The sequence below is a fragment of the Oncorhynchus masou genome, chromosome 23, assembly GCF_036934945.1.
Source record: "Oncorhynchus masou masou isolate Uvic2021 chromosome 23, UVic_Omas_1.1, whole genome shotgun sequence".
In the NCBI taxonomy this organism is placed as follows: domain Eukaryota; kingdom Metazoa; phylum Chordata; class Actinopteri; order Salmoniformes; family Salmonidae; genus Oncorhynchus; species Oncorhynchus masou.
The window spans coordinates 42,918,479-42,940,712 of record NC_088234.1 but is presented as its reverse complement, the minus strand read 5'-3'; the positions used below and the strand labels follow the sequence as shown (position 1 = coordinate 42,940,712).

The window sequence follows — 22,234 nt, the reverse complement described above, 5'->3', positions numbered from 1 at the left end:
AATTACATTGTAATCTTACATAACTTGTTTGGCTCACATAATATGCACGCAGTTCTTGCTCCTTACCTTCTTTTTCTTGATCTCCAGTATTTTCCACAACTAGTCACATTTATTCCACATGTCTGACTTCCCCTTTACCTCCTGAGCAACCAGTAAACATTCCTCCGTTTCAAGTTTATTTGTCAGGTCCTCTACATTTATTTTGCTGTTACATGTGTTACGGTGTTCAGAGTTTGTTTAACCCGTTTATTGATATGATTATGATATGCTATAGGTCAGGCCTTATTGGTCATGTGCATGCGATGCATACATGTGTCACGTAGAGAGAGCAAGGTTGATTGAATAGGGAGTGTTTTTCCTAAACAAATTAGGGATTTCAATAGCATTACTTTTCAGTCAGAAATGGCTGTAATAATGTTGCGGCTTCAGCAACACAGACAGTGTGATACACACTGTTGATGTGCTGTGGCGGTCGCTGCAGCAGGGAGGAGAGAGTGAATGAGTGCTAGTCACACAGTCACTCGCTTAACACAGAGCAGCAAGTCTTAGCCAGGCCCGGCACAATCAAATCAATTGCGGTCGGACTCCCTCTTGTCATTTGTGTGTGTGAAATGATTTTGTCAAACAGTTCGCTTAAAGCAACCGACAAACTCAGAGCATATAGTTGATTTGATTAAAACACATAGGCTGTGTCTATATATATTAAAATACACATTGAAAAATGTAGACTCATCGATCTGTTGAAAGTACAGGCGACTCTTAGTAAAGCAAGATTGTTTTGGAACGGGGACAGCCCTAGTAAAAACACTAACTAATTGGAAGGTCTACCTTTACTTGTTACTTCTGTGAACTTTCATTATCCTCCCTCTTCATGAGGGACAGAAATTAGAAAATACCATAAAGATACAGTATATGGGTTTTTGGTAAAGGAATTACAAGGCAATGTTTCTTAAACTTACAGAAGGCAAATCATTTCTCCAAAACTAAATGTAAGTATTTTTTTTATTATTTATATATGGTTTAAATTTATATATTCCCTTTTTTAATTTTCCCTAACAAATGGACATCAACACTTAGGCCTCTACTTTTCTACTCTACTCTATTCTACTCCAGCTTTTATACAATGTATTTCACAATTGTTCACTTTTGTTTGTTTTTAATCCCTAAATATAAGTGTTGACATTAGTTGGCAGGGGTCTTATCTACAATTTTGAGCAATTGTATTAGTGTAGAACAATATTTCTGCAATTTCTGGGGAGTATATGTCACGTTCTAACCTTTATTTCCTTTGTTTTGTCTTTATTTAGTATGGTCAGGGTGGGCAGTCTGTTTGTTTTTCTATGTTGGTTTTTGTGTTCAGCCCAGTATGGTTCTCAATCAGAGGCAGGTGTCGTTAGTTGTCTCGAAGAGTAGATCTGCCGTTACAGTATACAATATAGCTCAGTATTTTAATTATTTATTTTAAACCGTCATTATTGCTCAACTTTATCTAGGGTGTCAATCATTTTGATCTCCACTGTATACAGGTATTACATTGGCTATCACTGTAATGAGCTCCACCCCAAACAAGACCAAATTAGGTTGGGCAGGACTGGATCAATTCTGAACTAATCCACTAGTTTAGACAGTACAGCACAGTAGGGCACAGTGGAGTACAGCACAGCACAGTAGAGTACAGTATAGTAAAGTATAGTTCAATACAGTGCATTATAATGTACTCTACTCTAGTGTGCTGTACTGTACTGAACTCTACTTTTCTTTACTGTGTTGTGCTGTCCAATCTTGTGAAACAACTTTATTGTGTTTTTATGTATTTGTAATACACTTTTTATATATTCTGGTAGATGTTTTCTAAGACCATTTTTCCATCTGTTTGTCCAGAAATCAAATCCATTATGTATGCCTAATTTTAAAGATGGAAATGGTAGAAACATTTCTCAATTTCTCCAAAATATAGTATTAGCTTTCATTTGGCACCCAATTTGATATGCTGCTATAAACTTCACGCTGGTGCTTCTGGGTCCTTTTTCACATGGAAATAGAAATATCTTAACTGACAAGGCTCAGATTGTTTTGTCTTTATGGACAATTAGCACTGATGTGATTTTCCAGTATTGTTCCATGGGAGACCCCAAAAGATAACATCTCTTGAACATTTGATGTGAATGAATTTGACACCACTGTCCTGTCTGCCCTCTCAGAGCTGTGGGGGACTTCCTCTTCTCTGTCAGTTCATTGTACTTCCTGCCTTGATCAGTCATGGATCAGACACACACATAGGATTTTCTACCGTTCCCCAGCCGTGAGTATTTAGCACCTCTGAACAGAGTCCGGGGCTGAAGTTTGTACTTGCTCACATATAGCCGATCTCTGCAAAGTACTTGAGTTTCTAGTTTTAATGTCACATGCGCAACAAGTACATTGAAATGCCTTTCTTGCTAGCTCTAACCCCAACAATGCAGTAATAAATAATAATGTAATACTAAAAATAACAAGGTTGAACAAAAACACACAAGATATAAAAATAAGAAATTAAAAGCAATTTACAGTTGGTACTTGTTTTATCAGTTTTAGGCCTTTGGCAGATTGAGGAGGAAAATCAGAGATGAAGACGAAAGATTAGTATAAAGCGCAGAAAATGGGTTAAGTCGTGGATACTGCAGCGATAGGATCAATTTGCATATCCATATTTTTGCCGTAAGCTGGAATTTCAGGAAATATCTGATTTCAAGAATTTTGCCCGACACTTTCCTGAGCAGTTTCACATGTTGAAAGAGTCGACCACTCCACTCATCCAGAGGCAGAATAAAAACTACAGGGATTGCATCTCGGTGGGAGAACGTCTCATGATTACGCTGTGCTTCTTGGCAATGGGTAAGCTAATAATGTTTTGGAAAGACACAGCAAACTGGTTTTCATGAGCTATAATAATAGCTAGCTCATAACATAAGCTGGTTAACTAACATTTTCAGACAGAAAAGATAAATAGCTAGCTTAAAGCTAATGTTGTAGCTATACCATTAGATGGCATATACTTGAACAAAACACTTGGCTAGATGGCTATTGTCAAACAATGTTGGTTGATTATAACATATTTGCCTAGTTAAGTAAAGGTTAAATGAAAATGTTGAATCTTGATACTTGGCTTCGTATAGTTCTGAGTATAGTTATAGCTTTGAGTTTGGCCAGACAACATTTGTTTACAATTTCTGTTTTGATCTAAAATCACCTAATGGGTCTACCAGTTGTACTGTGAGCAGTTTGATGAGTTAATTTGTGTTTGACATGATCTCTGGAGTTGATGTGATAAATATTGTCTTTCCACCCTCTAAAATGCTTTGTGTTTTCTATTCTGTTTTTCAGTGCCCAGACGCAGTAGACAAGTGGTAGGAAGTAGCCCTTGGATTCCAACAGCAATGAGATTCTCCTCTTTGTTTAGGAGCATTGGATGGAAAACATGTAACCACGGTCTGGATCCATATTATACAATTACACAACTCTATTATGTTGATGGCACTGGTGGACAGCAATTACAGGTACCTGTACGTTGATGTTGGATACAATGGACCGGTTTCAAATGGCGGGCTGTTTCGCAGATGTTCTTTACAGGATGCCTTAATGAAGAGGACCGCCAACATCCCTGCTGATGTGCCACCTTCCTGACACCGACCATCTGGCTCCATACACTATCGCTGCAGATTAGGTATTTCCCCTGAAGCCGAACTCATAAAGCCATATCCACAATGGCAAGTTGAAGATCCCTAAAAGGTCTTCAACCACAGGTTGTCATGTGCTCGGAGGGTCATGGAAAATGCCTTTGGCAGCCTAGCTAGTCGTTTCAGAGTCTTCCTGACCACCATCAACCTTTATCTTGAGAGAGTGGTGGAAGTTTTGTTGCCTTGCTTCGCTTTACACAACTTCCCGCAGAGTGAGTGCATGGACCGATACGCACATGACATTGTTGACATGGATGGGGCCAATCATGAAACTTTCCCAGGAAGATAGAGACAAGACCCTCTCCTACCGCATTACTCTCTGCCATACACCACTAATACTGAAGTGAGAGCTAAGCAGCACAGAGAAACACTCTGCAGTTATTTCATGTTTGTGCATGCAGTGCATTTTCAGTGGGACAAAATAACTTACAGCCTAGCCCATTTGATTAGACATTTAGCCCAGCAGTCACCACCACAGTCATTAATGTGGCATGTTTAAAAGCAAAGAGCATGCATGTTGTTTTGCTCAGAAACCTGAGTGTACACTTTTTTACTTATTCTGTGCTGGTGTTTAAGTTGGTTGTAACCCCATGCGATACAAAAACAACATTAAAATGCTACTTTGACTGCCTGTCTGTTTCTGGCTTGTTTAGATTTTATTGTTCCATCACATACAATATGGTATAACACTGAGTAAGAATGATCAGCAAATGATTCTTTAGCGAGCCAGAATGCAATACTAGCCACCCAAGCCTTGATTAAAGGAAAGGAAGATACCTAGTAAGTTGCACACCTGAATGTCTTCAACTGAAATGTGTCTTCCACATTTAACACAACCCCTCTGAATCAGAGAGGTGCAGGGGGCTGCCATAATCAACATCCACACCTTCAGTGCCCGGGGATGAAATGCAGATTTTGACCTTGTCAGGTCAGGGATTTGATCCAGCAACCTTTCAGCACTAACCACTAGGCTACCTGCTGCCATTAGAATGTGTGTATGATCTACTCATCTCCAGGCCCATTAAACTGGAATGGTTTGTTTTAAATCTGCAAATCAAGAACACACAGAGACTACTTTTGTTTAGCATGTGTAATCTGAAGATACAATTAGGCATGTTCCTCCTTCATCTGATAGAACTGACTAGCCAGGCAGATCTTAAGAATAGTTACAGATTTAAACCATGCAAAAGTCTGAGCTTCTTTTATTTTGTGAAAAGTGTAGTGCATTCGGAAGTATTCAGACCCCTTCCCTTTTTTACAAAAGAAATACGTTTTTTTTACATAAGTATTTGGATTCTTTGCTATGAGACTCGAAATTGAACTCAGGTAAATCGTGTTTTCATTGATCATCCTTGAGATGAATTTGGAGTCCATCCGTGGTGACTTCAATTGATTGGACATGATTTGGAAAGACACATACCTGTCTATATAAGCTCTCACAGTTGACTGTGCATGTCAGAGCGAAGACCAAGCCACAAGGTCAAATGAATTGTCCGTAGAGCTCAGACAGGATTGTGTCATGGTACAGATCTGGGGAAGGGTACCAAAACATTTCTACAGCATTGAAGGTCCCCAAGAACACAGTGGCCCCCATCATTCTTAAATGTAAGAAGTTTGGAACCACCAAGACTCTTCCTAGAGCTGGCAGCCCGGCCAAACAGTTCCTCTGTGGAGACAGGATAACCTCCTAGAAGGACAACCATCTCTGCAGCACCCCACCAATCAGGCCTTTACGGTATAGAGGCCAGATGGATACCACTCCTCAGTAAAAGGCACATGACAGCCTGCTTGGAACTTGTCAAAAGGCACCTAAAGGATTCTCAGACCATGAGAAACAAGATAGAACTCTTTGGCCTGAATGCCAGGCGTCACGTGTGGAGGAATCCTGGCACCATCCCTATGGTGAAGGATGGTGGCGGTAGCATCATGCTGTGGGAATGTTTTTCAGTGGTACGGACTGGGAGACTAGTTGGCATAGAGGGAAAGATGAACAGAGCAAAGTACAGAGACATCCTTGATGAAAACCTGCTCCAGAGCACTCAGGACCTCAGACTGGGGCAAAGGTTCACCTTCCAACAGGACACCAATCCTGAGCACACAGCCAAAACAATGCAGGAGTGGCTTCGGGACAAGTCTCTGAATGTCCTTGAGTGGCCCAGCCAGAACGCGGACTTGAACCTAATCTAACATCTCTGGAGAGACCTGAAAATAGCTGTGCAGCGACACTCTCCATCCAAACTGACTGAGCTTGACAGGATCGGCTGAGAAGAATAGGAGAAGCTCCTCAAAAACAGGTGTGCCAAGCTTGTAGCTTCACACCCAAGAAGACTTGAGGCTGTAATTGCTACCGAAGGTGCTTCAAAAAAGTACTGACTAAAGGGTCTGAAAACGTATGTAAATGTGATAATTCAGTTTTACATTTTTTTATGAACTTGAACAAAAAAATCTTGGTTGGCTCGTCAGGCTCCCATGCCTCAGCCGGCTCGACAGGTTCCCGCTCCCCAGCCAACTCTACAGGTTTTTTTTTATTTTTTTATTTCACCTTTATTTAAATAGGTAAGCTAGTTCTCATTTTCAACTGCGACCTGGCCAAGATGAAGCAAAGCAGTGCAACAGAAACAACAACACAGAGTTACATGGAATTAACAAGCATACAGTCAATAACACAATATAAACAAATAAAGTCTATATACAGTGTGTGCAAATGGCATGAGGAGGTATGGCAATACATAGGCCATAGTAGCAAAGTGATTACAATATAGCAGATTAACACTGGAGTAACAGATGAGCAGATGATGATGAGCAGATGATGGTGTGTAAGTAGTGATATTGGTGTGCAAAAGAGCAGCAAAGTAAATAAAACAATATGGGGATGACTTAGGTAGAATGGGTGGGCTATTTACAGATGGACTATGTACAGCTGCAGCAATCAGTTAGCTGCTCAGATAGCTGATGTTTAAAGTTAGTGAGGGAAATGTAAGTCTCCAGCTTTAGTGATTTCTGCAATTCGTTCCAGTCACTGGCAGCAGAGAACTGTAAGGAAAGGCGGCCAAAGGGGGTGATGGCTTTGGGGAAGACCAGCGAGATATACTTGCTGGAGCGAGTGCTATGGGTGCTATGGGTGCTATGGTGACCAGTGAGCTGAGATAAGGCGGGGCTTTACCTAGCAGAAACTTGTAGATGACCTGGAGCCAGTGGGTCTGGCGACGAATATGTAGTGAGGGCCAGCCGACTAGAGCATACAGGTCACAGTGGTGGGCGGTATAAGGTGCTTTGGTAACAAAAAGGATGGCACTGTGATAGACTGCATCCAATTTGCTGAGTAGATTATTGGAAGATATTTTGTAGATGACATCGCCGAAGTCGAGGATCGGTAGGATAGTCAGTTTTACTAGGGTATGTTTGGCGGCGTGAGTGAAGGAGGCTTTGTTACGAAATAGAAAGCCATATGATTTTGGATTGGAGATGTTTGATGAGTCTGGAAGGAGAGTTCATAGTCTAGCCAGACACCTAGGTATTTGTAGTTGTCCACGTATTCTAGGTCAGAACCGTCCAGAGTAGTGATGCTAGTCGGGCAGGCAGGTCAGCAAATGGTTGAAAAGCATGCATTTGGTTTTGCTAGCATTTAAGAGCAGTTGGAAGCCACGGAAAGAGTGTTGTATGGCATTGAAGCTCGTTTGGAGGTTAGTTAACACTAACCAAAAAAGGGTCAGATGTATACAGAATGGTGTCGTCTGCGTAGAGGTGGATCAGGGAATCACCCGCAGCAAGAGCGACATCGTTGATATATACAGAGAAAATAGTCGGCCCGAGAATTGAACCCTGTGGTACCCCATAGGGACTGCCAGAGGTCCGGACAACAGGCCCTCCCATTTTACACACTGAACTTTATCTGCGAAGTAGTTGGTGAACCAGGCGAGGCAGTCATTTGAGAAGCCAAGGCTATTGAGTCTGTCAATAAGAATACGGTGATTGACAGAGTCGAAAGCCTTGGCCAGGTCGATGAAGACGGCTGCACAGTACTGTCTTTTATCGATGGCGGTTATATTGTTTAGTACCTTGTGCGTGGCTGAGGTGCACCTGTGACCATCTCGGAAACTGGATTGCACAGCGGAAAAGTTACGGTGGGATTCAAAATGGTCCTTGATCTGTTTATTAACTTAGCTTTCAAAGACTTTAGAAAGGCAGGGCAGGATAGATATAGGTCTGTAACAGTTTGGGTCTAGATTGTCCTACCCTTTGAAGAGGGGGATGACCGCAACAGCTTTCCAATCTTTAGGGATCTCGGACGAAATGAAAGAGAGGTTAAACAGACTGGCAATAGGGGTTGCAACAATGGCGGCGGATCATTTTAGAAAGAGAGGGTCCAGATTGTCTAGCCCAGCTGATTTGTACGGGTCCAGGTTTTGCAGCTCTTTCAGAACATCTGGATTTGGGTGGATTTGGGTGAAGGAGAAGCTGGGGAGGCTCGGGCAAGTAGCTGCGAGGGGTGCAGAGCTGTTGGCCGGGGTTGGGGTAGCCAGTAAGAAAGCATGGCCAGCTGTAGAGAAATGCTTATTGAAATGTTCTATTATTATGGATTTATCAGTGGTGACCGTGTCGCCTAGCTTCAGTGTAGTGGGCAGCTGGGAGGAGGTGCTCTTGTTCTCCATGGACTTTACAGTGTCCCAAAACCTTTTGGAGTTAGAGCTACAGGATACAAATTTCTGTTTGAAAAAGCTAGCCTTAGCTTTCCTGACTGACTGTGTGTATTGGTTCCTGACTTCCCTGAACAGTTGCATATCAAGTGGGACTATTCGATGCTATTGCAGTCCGCCACAGAATATTTTTGTGCTGGTCAACGGCAGTCAGTGAACCAATGGCTATATCTGTTCTTTGTTCGACATTTTTTGAAAGGGGCATGCTTTTTAAGATGGTGAGGAAATTACATTTAAAGAATGACCAGGCATACTCGACTGACGGGATGAGGTCAATATCCTTCCAGGAAGTGCTTTACGGAGCGTTTGACAGTGATGAGGGGTGGTCGTTTGACCGCGGACCCATAGCGGATGCAGGCAATGAGGCAGTGATCGCTGGGATCACTGATTGAAAACAGCAGAGGTGTATTTTGAGGGCAAGTTGGTCAGGATAATATCCATGAGGGTGCCCATGTTTACAGATTTAGGGTTGTACTGATGGTTTCCTTGATAATTTGTGAGAGATTGAGGACATCTAGTTTAGATTGTAGGACTGCTGCGCTGTTAAGCAAATCCCAGTTTAGGTCACCTAACAGAACGAACTCTGAAGGTAGATGGTGGGTAATCAATTCACATATGGTTCCTGCGCCTCAGCTGGCTCAACAGGTTCCCGCGCCTCAGCAGAAGCGACCAGCCCCGCTCCTCTGGTCGGCGTCCTGTGGCTGGAGCTGCGCATCAGGGAGGGGGTACTGTCATGTCTACCCCCGCTCCCCCTCTCGAGGTGCTCGATGTTGCCAGTTTACTCATTATTATGCACACCTGCCACAATTGTTATGAGTACCTGCGCCTCATGAGACTCACCTGAACTCCATCACTTTCCTGATTACCTCCCCTATATCTTTCACTCCCTTTGGGGAGTGCGTTATTGCATTATTGACTCTGTTTCTGTGTTTTATGTCTGTATGCTACTAGTGTTTCTTGTTTTGTTCCGTTATTTATTAAATTCACTCCCTGTACTTACTTCCCGATTCTTAGCGTATACGTTACACCCCAATCCCAGAGTTGTTGTGGTTGTGCTGACTGGTGCTAGTCTGGTCCTCATCTGTGGGCACTGGGGTAAAAATGCAGGCTGTGCTGGGCTGGTGCTGGGCTCGCCCGCCTCCATGGGCGAGGGGTTCCAATGGGCGCTGTTGTTCTGGTAGCTGGCCATCATACGTGGGCGAGTGGGTCCCACTAGGTAGGCTGTATCTGTCCTCCTCAGGACTATCCTAAGGAACACATTTTTGGGTGGAATGTATACTGAACAAAAATATAAACACAACATGTAAAGTGTTGCTCCTATGTTTCATGAGCTGAAATAAAAAATCCCAGAAATGTTACATTCGCACAATAAGCTTATTTCTCAAATTTTTGGGCACAAATTTGTTTTCATCCCTGTTAGTGAGCCTTTCTCCTTTGCCAAGATAATTCATCCACCTGACAGGTGTGGCATATCAAGAAGCTGATTAAACAGCATGATCATTATGCAAGTGCACCTTGTGCTGGGGACAGTAAAAGACCATAAGCTGCCTCCAACTTCGTTTTAGATAACTTGGCAGTACATCCAACCGACCTCACAACCGCACACCTCCCCACATGTAACCATGCCAGCCCAGGACCTCCACATCTGGCTTCTTCAACTGCAGGATCATCTGAGGGAAGGGGGATGGGTGGGTGGTGAGGAGTATTTCTGTCTGTAATAAAGCCCTTTAGTGGGGAAAAACTCATTCTGACTGGCTAGGCCTGGCTACCCAGTGGGTGGGCCTGGCTGCAAGGTGCCGGCCTGCCCAGTCATGTGAAATCCATAGATTAGGGCCTCATGAATTTATTTCAATTGATTTCTTTCTTTCTATGAACTGTAACTCTTTGTAAAATCTTTGTAATTGTTTTATGTTGCATTTATATTTTAGTTCAGTATAGCTACATACCCACGCTTTCATATCAAAGCAGCAGGATCTGATCTTATGGGAACAAGTTGCTTCAATTGATGTTTATTTACCTGGGAGTTCAAGTTGGATACAGAGACTCTCTGCTTATATGGGGCACCAGAAAGTGCAGTATCTGAAGGATGAAGATTTGTCTTCCCGTGCCCCTTCCATCAGCACTACCTATCGACAGTCAGATTCACGGTGTGTTTCACGCTTTAGGGGCAGGACAATTTCTCTTTAAACTTCTGGCAAAACTTTTATGGTGATCAGTTTTTAACTCACAACTTGCAAAATATGTAGTAGGTTGTCTCTGTTGACCAATTTCATATGCATTTGCTCAGCACAGTGTATTTAATGCAATTTTGCACTGTATTTATGCACTCAAAATGTGCTTTGAATGTTAGTTATTTTAATGAATGCGTGTCCATTTTCACTGTATGGATCCCACGCCATGACATTTCCAACATAACTACTTCACACAGCCCCTCCGCCTTGGTCGGTTAGCAATTTGCCTTTTAAGCACAATGCATTGTGGGATCCAACTGTTTAATCCTGGGGCTTTAGAATGGAGGATACATTCCTGCTGGCAAAAGAATTGCCCTCTCGTCACGGAGGGTGACTCGGGAACATCCCAATTACCACTCTTACCAAACCTCTGCCATCACTCTTGAGAGTGGAAGGAAGACTACCTTGTTAAAGAAGGGGTGGAGGAAGAAGAGCGAGTGATTTGACCTTGGCCATCTGTCTGTAGGAGAGTGCCGACAGGACAAATGCGACGTGCATGTAAAGCAGCAGGTCCCGTCTGAATGCAGACTCACTACCATGCTCCACCACGCACTGCACGGTCGCACTGCACGGTCATACTGCCAGGCCAGCCCTGCAGCAGACAGGATGATATAAGGTCTGACAAGAGCGATCAATATTTTATCAGATATGAAATCCAAAAAATGACATTTGAGGTGTATTATGAAATTATGTGGATCTGGGCTGAGCAACAAGCGTGACATCAATCATTACACACTCGTCCTCTTTTAGCCCACAGCTCTGAGGGGAAGGAGGGCCAGTAGAGAGGGGTTGGACTGGTTCTCTCAGTATTCAAAGTCAAAATAATGTACTTCTGTATTCCTTCCCAGGAGTGGAAATCAATGGGGGGAAAACCTTTCCAGAGTTCCTGGACTGTCCATGCTGTGTTGGCAGGCAGGGTGTGCGTGCTGTTTGTTGGACAAAGACTGGTGTTTTTTTTTTACTGCCGTGTATGTGTGTGTGTGTGGAGTTTATATTGTCTGATATGTTTGTTTGTTTCACTAGAGCAGCAGGTAACACAGACCTCTGTCTTTGTCCTAACAAGCCCCTCTCGACTCGCCAAACGCAACATTGACTGAATAGCTACTGTTTTTCACTATGAGTGTTTATGTGTGTCTGTGTCTGTGTACTGCATTCGTCTTTGCTTTTGTGTCAGTGTGTCTGTGATAGTGGATTATCTGGACCCATGCCGGAGGCTCAGTGTGTTCTGACTAGCGGTGTAACGGTACACGTATTACCGAAACATTCGTACTGGGTTTCCCTCGGTTTGGTCCGAACTGTGAACCCGAATGAATACATGAACAAATACATATATATATATATATATATATATATATATTTATATATACAGTACCAGTCAAAAGTTTAGACACACCTACTCATTCAAGGATTTTTCTTTATTTTTACTATTTTACACATTGAAGAATCATAGTGAGTGCATCAACTATGAAACAACACATATGGAATCATGTAGTAACCAAAAAAGTGTTAAACAAATCAAAATATATTTTATATTAGAGATTATTCACAGTAACCACCCTTTACATGGTTGACAGCTTTGCAAACTCTTGGCATTCTCTCGACCATCATTCACCTGGAATGCTTTTCCAACAGTCTTGAAGGAGTTCCCACATATGCTGAGCACTTGTTGGCTGCTTTTCCTTCACTCTGCGGTCCAACTCATCCCAAACCATCTCAATTGGGTTGTGGTTGGGGGATTATGGAGGCCAGGTCATCTAATGCAACAGCCTGAAGGTGTGTTGGATTATTGTCCTGTTGAAAAACAAATGACAGCCCCTCGAAGTGCAAACCAGATGGAATTCTAAATAAATCACTGACAGTGTCACCAGCAAAGCACCATCACACCTCCTCCTCCATGCTTCACAGTGGGAACCACACATGCAGAGATCATCTGTTCACCTACTCTGCGTCTCAAAAAGACATGGCGGTTGGAACCCAAAATCTCAAATTTGGTCTCATCAGACCAAAGGACATATTTCCACCAGTCTAATGTCTATTGCTCGTGTTTCTTGGCCCAAGCAAGTATTTTCTTCTCATTGGTATCCTTTTGTAGTGGTTTCTTTGCAGCATTTCGACCATGAACACCTGATTCATACAGTCTCCTCTTAACAGTTGATGTTAAGGTTTGTCTGTTACTTGAATTCTGTGAAGCATTTGTTTGGGCTGCAATTTCTGAGGCTGGTAACTCTAATGAACTTATCCTCTGCACCAGAGGTAACTCTGGGTCTTCCTTTCCTGTGGCGGTCCTCATGAGAGCTAGTTTCATCATAGTGCTTGATGGTTTTTGCGACTGCACTTCAAGAAATGTTTCGTATTGACTGACCTTCATGTCTTATAGTAAGGGTGGACTGTCGTTTCTCTTTGCTTTTTTGAGCTGTTCTTGCCATAATATGGACTTGGTCTTTTACCAAATAGGGCTATCTTTTGTATACCATCCCTACCTTGTCACAACACAACTGATTAGCTCAAACACATTAAGTAGGAAGGGAATTCCAAAAGTTAACGTTTAACAAGGCACACCTGTTAATTGAAATGCATTCCAGGTGACTACCTCATGAATCTGGTTAAGAGAATGCCAGGAATGTGCAAAGCTGTCATCAACGCAAAGGGTGGCTACTTTGAAGAATCTCAAATATCAAATATATTTTTATTTGGTTACTACATGATTCCATATGTGTTATTTCATGGTCTTCACTATTATTGTACAATTTATAAAATACTACAAATAAAGACAAACCTTTGAATGAGTATGTGTGTCCAAACTTTTGACTGGTAGTGTATATGCTATGCTTACGCTGCGTTGTATATCCCTTGAGTAAATCTGAGCTAAAAAAAAAACATTGAAGGCATCGTATCCCTTGAAATACATATTTCAACTATAAGAGAAAGTGATATCCACATAGGGTCCTGGGGCAAATCTTAATTCATTGTCTATATCGCTGTGGAGCACATCATTGATTAGTAGTAGTTGTAGATGATTGAATTGTGCTGAATTGACGATGCATTAGGTGTGTTCTCCAAGGGTGATATTCAGACAGCGGAAGTGTTCATTACCTATTTTAACCACAAACAGCCATAAATAAGACTGTAATGTGTCCGATACTGGATATTTACGGCCGGATCTAATCAGAGATAAATAGAAATCTCTCACCAAAGTTATTGGCAGGATGCATAATTTATTGGACATTTGTGTTAAATCACCCCACAGGGTTGTATTTCTGTGGTATTTACTCATATGTCCCTAAGGTCACCATCTCAAAGTTCACCTTCCCACTCTTCTGTCCACAGGATTCTCAGTAACAACAAGATCTCACTACTGAGAAACGCCTCCTTCTTTGGCCTGACAATCCTGGAGAAACTGTAAGTAAGCCATATGCTGCAGGGAATTTTTCTGTTTGTCCTCCCCTGAGCCATAATGTCTGTCATCATGAAAATGACCCTGCCTGCGCGGTACAAAGGGACAGCCATGGGAGCTATGGTAACGCTCAAGAGGCGGTTGTTGTTAATGCTAGCCCAAATCAAGTCGTTGACTGCATCCACCTTCAAGCCATCACACTTAACCTCAATTGCCTGAGTCAATGTCTTAAAATGCATAATACATAAACTGTAAGTCGGTACAATTTGGCTTTGTAATGTGATGGGGCACTGATTGTGATGATAACTCTGCTGTCAGTTGAGATGTCACTGTGGTCTGCATACAAATTAATTTCTAAGTCAAATTTCTCCTTGTGGACAATAAAGTATATCATATCATATATACAGTGGGGAGAACAAGTATTTGATACACTGCCGATTTTTGAGGTTTTCCTACTTACAAAGCATGTAGAGATCTGTACATTTTATCATAGGTAGACTTCAACTGTGAGAGACGGAATCTAAAACAAAAATCCAGAAAATCACATTGTATGATTTTTAAGTAATTTATTTACATTTTATTGCATGACATAAGTATTTGATTACCTACCAACCAGTAAGAATTCCGGCTCTCACAGACCTGTTAGTTTTTTTTAAGAAGCCCTCCTGTTCTCCACTCATTACCTGTATTAACTGCACCTGTTTGAACTCGTTACCTGCATAAAAGACACCTGTCCACACACTCAATCAAACAGACTCCAACCTCTCCACAATGGCCAAGACCAAATAAAAGTTAATTTTTCACATGCACAGGATACAGAAGGTGTAAGCGATACAGTGAAATTTTTACTTGCATATAGAAGCAAAAACAGAAAGTGTCCAGATAAAAATATTGTCAATATTTTATAATTAATAGATGACACTTACACACTTGTCTAAATTGATGGGTCATGTGAAAGAAATAATATAACCCCCCCCCCCCCCAGCCACATCCACCTAAGTGGATGGGTCACTATTGTCTAGACATGTACACGTGTTCATGAAATACAATAGAGGGCCCTAATCACCCCCAGACACACCTGGCTAACTTGATGGGTCATGTAATCATCTGGCGAAGTGGAGTCTTTTGTTTAGACAAATAGCTAGCTAGCTATATGTTTGTAATGTTTGTATTGGTAGTAGTATGAGTTGAGATTATGATAGCTAGCTAGCTAGCTAGCTAGCTAAGCAAAGAACCGGGATAATCCCAACTCATACTACTACCAATACAATAATTTTCATAGCTGGAGTATGAATCTGCAGGAAGCTAAAGCTAACCAACTAGGTTCAGTGTTGGTTAGCTAACATTAGGCTATAACTAGCAATGCAAATGGATTTCTGATTTGAATAATATTACTACATAGTTCATACATGTAGGTTTAGCTAGTGAGCCAGCAAGCTAATGCTAGCTAGCTAGCTAGCTAACAGTACGCTGCAATGAAAACAACTTTCTGGCAAAATTAGAAACTACATCTGAAAATGTGGACTGGAACCATTTAAGTCTGTTTTCTTTGTAGCTACATCCTTTTTTGGCCGGTGTGTCAAGTCCTTCCAGTTCACACTCACTGTTGCGTGTGCAGAAAATATCCCATCACAACTTTTCCGAACTGATCTGTCGATAGTGCCTGCTAAATTCAGGGCATCAATGTTGTTGAGAAAAGTAGCAAAACTTTTGTGGTTTTCGATGGCTCACCTTAAATCTTTCAAAAACGCTGTGGTAGAAAGGATTATTAACACACTGAGAAGCACACGTTATAGACAGAAGCATGCTCTATGGCAGACCAATCCAAACTTATCTCCTGGAATGTCCAGCGCATTAATTATCTAAGCCAATCATAGCTAGCGGGAAGGTACCTACCTTTTTCCGTGGTTAAACCAATTAGCCTTGTAATTAAAACATTATCTTTGTATTTACAGATGGAATACAAGTGTGTTATTAAGGCACATGAAATTTTACATGTTCCAGAAGGCATTTCTGCCAAAACATAAAAAATAATAAATAAATAAAAAAACGTTAAAATGCCTCTACTGTGATGTATTGACGTGAGAGATACGCCTAACTTCCTGAAATGGATGTATATATATATACAGTGCCTTCTGAAAGTATTCAGATCCCTTGACATTTTTTGTTGTTATCACGTTAGTCTTAAAAGGGATTAAATAAATACAAATCCTCAGCAATCTACACACAAATACATCAGCATCAGCTCTCAGAGCAGCTTACCTGTACACAGCCCATCTGTAAATAGCACACCCAACTACCTCATCCCCTCCTCATTTCTTTTTTTGCTCTTTTGCACCCCAGTATCTCTACTTGCACACCATCATCATCTGCACATCTATCACTCCAGTGTTATTTCTAAACTGTAATTATTTAGCCTCAATGGCCTATTTATTGCCTTACCTTCCTAATCTTACTACATTTGCACACACTGTACATAGATTTTTCTATTGTGTTATTGACTGCACGTTTGTTTATCCCATGTGTAACTCTGTGTTGTTGTTTTTGTCGCACTGCTTTGCTTTATCTTGACCAGGTCCCAGTTGTAAATGAGAACTTGTTCTCAACTGGCCTGCCTGTTTAAATAAAGGTGAAATACATTATTTTTAAAATTTAAAAATTAACACCATAATGACAAAGCGAAAACAATGTTTTTTTTTTTTTGCAAATGTATAAAAAAATGAAAAAACACATACCTTATTTACATAAGTATTCAGACCCTTTGCTATGAGACTCAAAATTGAGCTCAGGTGCATCCTGTTTCCATTGATCATCCTTGAGATGTTTTTCCAACTTGATTGGAGTCCACTTGTGGTGAATTCAATTGACTGGATATGATTTGGAAAAGCACACATCTGTCTATATAAGGTCCCACAGTTGACAGTGCATGTCAGAGCAAAAACCAAGCCATGAGGTCAAAGTAATTGTCCATAGGGCTCCAAGACAGGATTGTGTCGAGGCACAGATCTGGGGAAGGGCACCAAAACATTTCTGTAGCATTGGAGTTCCCCAAGAACACAGTGGCCTCCATCATTCTTAAATGGAAGAAGTTTGGAACCACCAAGACTCTTCCTAGAGCTGGCCGCCCAGCCAAACCGAGCAATCAGGGGAGAAGGGCCTTGGTCAGGGAGGTGACCAAGAACCTGATAGTCACTCTGACAGAGCTCTAGAAATCCTCTGTGGAGATGGGAGAACCTTCTAGAAAGAAAACCATCTCTGCAGCACTCTACCAATCAGGCCTTTATGTTAGAGTGGCCAGACGGGAACCACTCTTCTGCAAAAGGCACAAAACTGCCCACTTGGAGTTTGCCAAAAGGCACCTGAGGACTCTCACACCATGAGAAACAAGATTCTCTGGTCTGATGAAACCAGGATTCAATTCGTTGGTCTGAATGCCAAGCATCACGTCTGGAGGAAACCTAACACCATCCCTACGGTGAAGCGTTGTGGTGGCAGCATCATGCTGTGAGGATGCAGGGACTGGGAGACTAGTCAGCATTGAGGTGAAGCTGAACGGAGCAAGGTATGAAGAGATCATTGACGTAAACCTGCTCCAGAGCGCTCAAAACCTCAGACCAGAGCGAAGGTTCATCTTCCAACAGGACGATGACCCTAAGCACACAGCCAAGACAACGCAGGAGTGACTTCGGGACAAGTCTCGGAATGTCCTTGAGTGGCCCAGCCAGAGCCTGAACCCGATCAAACATCTCTGGAGAGACCTGAAAATAGCTGTGCAGCAACCCTCCCCATCTAACATGATAGAGCTTGAGAGGATTTGCAGAGAATAAAATGGGAGAAACTCCCCAAATACAGGTGTGCCAAGCTTGTAGAGTCATACCCAAAAAGACTCAAGGCTGCAATCGTGGCCAAAGGTGCTTCAACAAAGTTCTAAGTAAAGGGTCTGAACTTGTTTACAAAAACTTCTGAAAACCAGTTTTTTCTTTGTCATTATGGGGTATTGTGTGTAGATCGATGAGGGGAAAAAAGTATCATTTACCCCCAGAGGTACGCGCAATGTCGTCGGGGGTACGCCAAATAACAATTTGTAGTCTCGTTTCACTGCCAAAAATAAAAATTAAACCATCTAGTGTTCAGCGAAATAACAACACAACATTGTTCTGCTCAGTGGCGTGCCATGGGCCTGGGGCCTGGGCCTTCAGTGATGTCCTACACAGTCCCACCTGAATTAATCCACCTCTTATTACCATCATTATGATGCCATGGCTCTGGACACTATACATTTAGACAGAAACGCAGTATAACCAGGCGTTGCGTCGCACCCAAAGCAGTTTCACCGTGATGATAAAGACATAACTATTCACTGAAAATAAAAGAAAGAAAACAAATAATTTGCAACATAGGCTATTTGCCATTTTATTTTGTTAATATATAGGCTATTTAATATTAACTAAATAAAATGCGAAACATACATACACATTTAATAAAAAATAAAATGCATTGTATGCCTACTCACCAAAGACTAATTATTTGAACACAAAATCCATCCTCCTTTCTTTCCTCAAGAAGACTTCAATGACTCTGTTGTACAGTCTATCTGTGCGTTTTTGTTCCACCAATAAGTCGTTTTTTATCGACATGGAGGCTAATGCTGAAAGCCGAGTCTGTCCAGTAGCATTTCTGGAATACGTTTTGATTCGCTATAAGGCCGAGAATGACCGCTCGACAGAAGCTGTGGACACAGGGAGTCACTGTCACACATGCCAATGTGTAAAGTTGCCCAATGTCCTCATTCAGATTGTTCTGCTTAAGGAGATCAGAGGGACATTTCCCTTCAAAATCAGTCATAGCATACATTACAGTCAGTTCTGTTTTTAGCTTGGAAAGGTCGAACAGTGTTCCGTGACTCTCTGTTAAACTGGAGAAGGCTGTTTGCTGGATTTTTTTCCGGTAGGTCGGAAGTGCTGGGGGTCCAGGAGGGAGAGAAACATTAATTTTTCGTGGTCTTGAAATCTGTTTTGTATCTGGCAAAGAATGTTGTCCAGAATATTGCTGTGGAGTTGTTGGTAGTATGTTCGAGGGTCTCTTTGGGCTGGGCCTCTGCGTGCGCTGGGTGAACTTGAGATGCGCGCTGTGTCATTGTAGATTTGACTGAACCAGCGCCTCTCGCTCAATTGTAATAATAGGCATTCCCAGCAGTTTGCAGTGCTTGTCGGAGCCTGTGAGCCATTGATAGCGCCCGTAGTTGGAACTTTGAAAGTGGCAAACAAACCCCTTTCCCGCCTGTGACAGGCTTTGTAGCGTCGGCGTCGGGCGACCTCTCCTTACAATGTCTAACTTTTCTTGAAAAGTTAGTCTTGAGAATGGCGTTATAATTATATCCTCGACCAAATCGATATCTTCTCCTCCTTCCGTCATTATGGGTTGAAAAAACAGCTTAGTAGTACGCAAATTAATTTGTTTATCAATTTCAGTTTCCTAGTTCTGAGGTTCTGCATAGACCTGCCCATATTGGTAATCCAATCAAAAGACGAGCACGCATTACGCCTGCTAGCTGGCTCCTGTGTAACACTGGAGCCAGCCAGCAAGGAATACAATACACTACATTTTCATTTCCATTCACTTTAAGCTACAAGCGCCCGCACTGTTGATTCTGAAGGCCTGAGGGCAGATTTTAGACCCCTGGCAACACATGATGGCTGAATATGATTGGATAAAAGATCTAACATAAAGACCAGCCCTCCAAATCTCAACCTGGGGCTGTGAAGCAGTGCAACCAAGAGGAAGGCTATGAAATGAAGAGTATAACTCTTACTCTGGGGAATAATTGAATACATATTTGTGGGAAAATATATTTAAAAAAAATTATATTCTGATGATGTTTAGGCCAGCAGAGAAGGCCTTGCTGGCCCTAACGGCCCACCACTGGTTCTGCTTCATGAGCACATCCAATGCTTGCATCAGTAATTCTACATTTGTTGTTAGCCCAGCTAGCATGGACACTGACAGGGAATCTGATGCAACCGAAGAGCTACGGCCTCCTTACTCGGGAAAGCACTGGAGGCCAGGACAACAGGAGAGGATATTTGTAAAGTACTGGACAGCTTTGTGACATCAAATAGACTTTGGTGGTCAAGATGTGTTGGTATCTGTACTGATGGCGCAAAGCCATGACAGGGAGACATAGTGGAGTGGTAACGGTCGTGCAAGCAGTTGCTCCCGACGCCACTTGGGTACACTGCAGCATCCACTGAGAGGCTCTTGTTGCCAAGGGAATGCCTGACAGCTTGAAATACATTTTGGACACTACAGTGAAAATGGTTAACTTTAATGCTAGGTCCCTGAACTCGTGTATTTTCTGCTCTATGCAATGATATGGGTAGCGACCATGTAACGCTTTTACAAAATACAGAATTTCGCTGGTATAGGGGCAAAGTATAGACATGTTTTTTTTATTGAGAGACAAGCTTAAAGTTCTCTTTACTTACCATCATTTTCAACTGCCTGACCGCTTGCATGATGATGACTTTCTCACACTACTGGCTTATCTGGGTGATGTTTTTTCTCACCAGAATGATCTGAAACTAAGATTACAGGGACTCTCCACAACTATATTCAATGTGCGGAACAAAATTGAGGCTATGATTAAGAAATTGGAGCTCTTCTCTGTCTACATTAGCAAAGAAAACACACAGGTATTTCCATCATTGTATGATTTTTTTGTGTGCAAATGAACTCAAGCTTACGGACAATGTCAAATGTGATATAGCGAAGCACCTGAGTGAGTTGGGTGCGCAATTACGCAGGGATATTCCAGAAACGGATGACGCAAACAACTGGATTTGTTATCCCTTTCATGGCCTGCCTCCAGTCCACTTACCGATACCTGAACAAGAGGACCTCATCGAAATTGCAACAAGCGGTTCTGTGAAAATTGAATTTAATCAGAAGCCACTGCCAGATTTCTGGATTGGGCTGCGCTCAGCGCTCCTTTGCAAATCATGCTGTTAAGATACTGATGCCCTTTGCAACCACGTACCTATGTGAGAGTGGATTCTCGGCCCTCACTAGCATGAAAATTAAATACAGGCACAGACTGTGTGGAAAGGATTTAAGACTGAGACTCTCTCCAATACAACCCAACATTGCAGAGTTATGTGCATCCTTTCAAGCACACCCTTCTAATTTACCTGTGGTGAATTATTCACCATTATTGATGAACAAATAAGGTTTTATATGTAAGATGGCTAAATAAAGAGCAAAATTATTGATTATTATTATTTGTGGCCTGGTCCTATAAGAGCTCTTTTTCACTTCCCACGAGCCGGGTTGTGACAAAAACTTACTCTCATTCTTATGTTTAATAAATGTATCGTATACTGTGTCAGGCTTACAATGATGGCAAAAAACAACATTTGAGAGTGCGCTGACCCTGGTGCAAGAGGGGGTACACAGTTGGAGGTTGAGTATTTATATGGGTATGGGACTATAAAAAGTTTGGGAACCGGTGCTCTACAACATTACGAATAATCTTCCAGCGATCACACACTGGTTAATATTCAGTGTTGCATACAGTGTCTCTACTGGATGTCGTAGAATCCTGTTTAGTGCTTAACCCTTGACATTCCATTTCATTTTGATGAGTAATCTAGTTCATTATCACATGTCTTTTAATGATGACCCTCCGTGTACTGTTTAGAGAATGATGTCATCGGTCTCAGTGTGATTGAGTTGTGCCATTAAGGACTGACCCTCTGATGATATACCCCGCTGATTTGATGGATAGACAATAGCTCCTGGTCCAGATCCAGGTCAAGGTCCTTCATCTATTCTGTGACCTTTGACCTCATGGCTGCCAGCTGTGGCTATTGGCAGCGCCTGCCACCTGTGCTCTTAAGAACGGTGGGTGCCAAAGCACTGCTTGCAGGTGCCCTCAGTGAGTGGGCTGTGGCGGCCAGCTGTTGCAAAGTCTGCCGTTTGGCACCCAGAGGGCAGTGGTGCTGACTAACAAGCTTACCCAGCACAGTCTGTGATGCTGTGGAGTGTTCTCTACCACACTGTGACCAAAGTCCTCATTACTGTACCCTGGATCTGGAAGAAAGAGGATGCATCTAGACACATTAGGATGAGGCTGAGCTGATGATTATACAGCATATTGCTTGGTTACTCAAGCATTTGAGGGTCTGGCGTGCATGCACC

The 22,234-nt window shown here is 42.2% G+C and overlaps 1 protein-coding gene across 1 annotated transcript in view; it reads left to right on the top strand.

Annotated features, from left to right (window-relative positions):
- LOC135510870 (adhesion G protein-coupled receptor A3-like) overlaps positions 1–22,234 on the top strand; it is a 270,757-nt gene that overhangs the window by 36,723 nt on the left and 211,800 nt on the right. Inside the window, exon 2 of the mRNA XM_064932169.1 lies at positions 13,972–14,043. Coding sequence (XP_064788241.1) covers positions 13,972–14,043 — 72 coding nt within the window. The remainder of the gene's footprint in view (positions 1–13,971; positions 14,044–22,234) is intronic.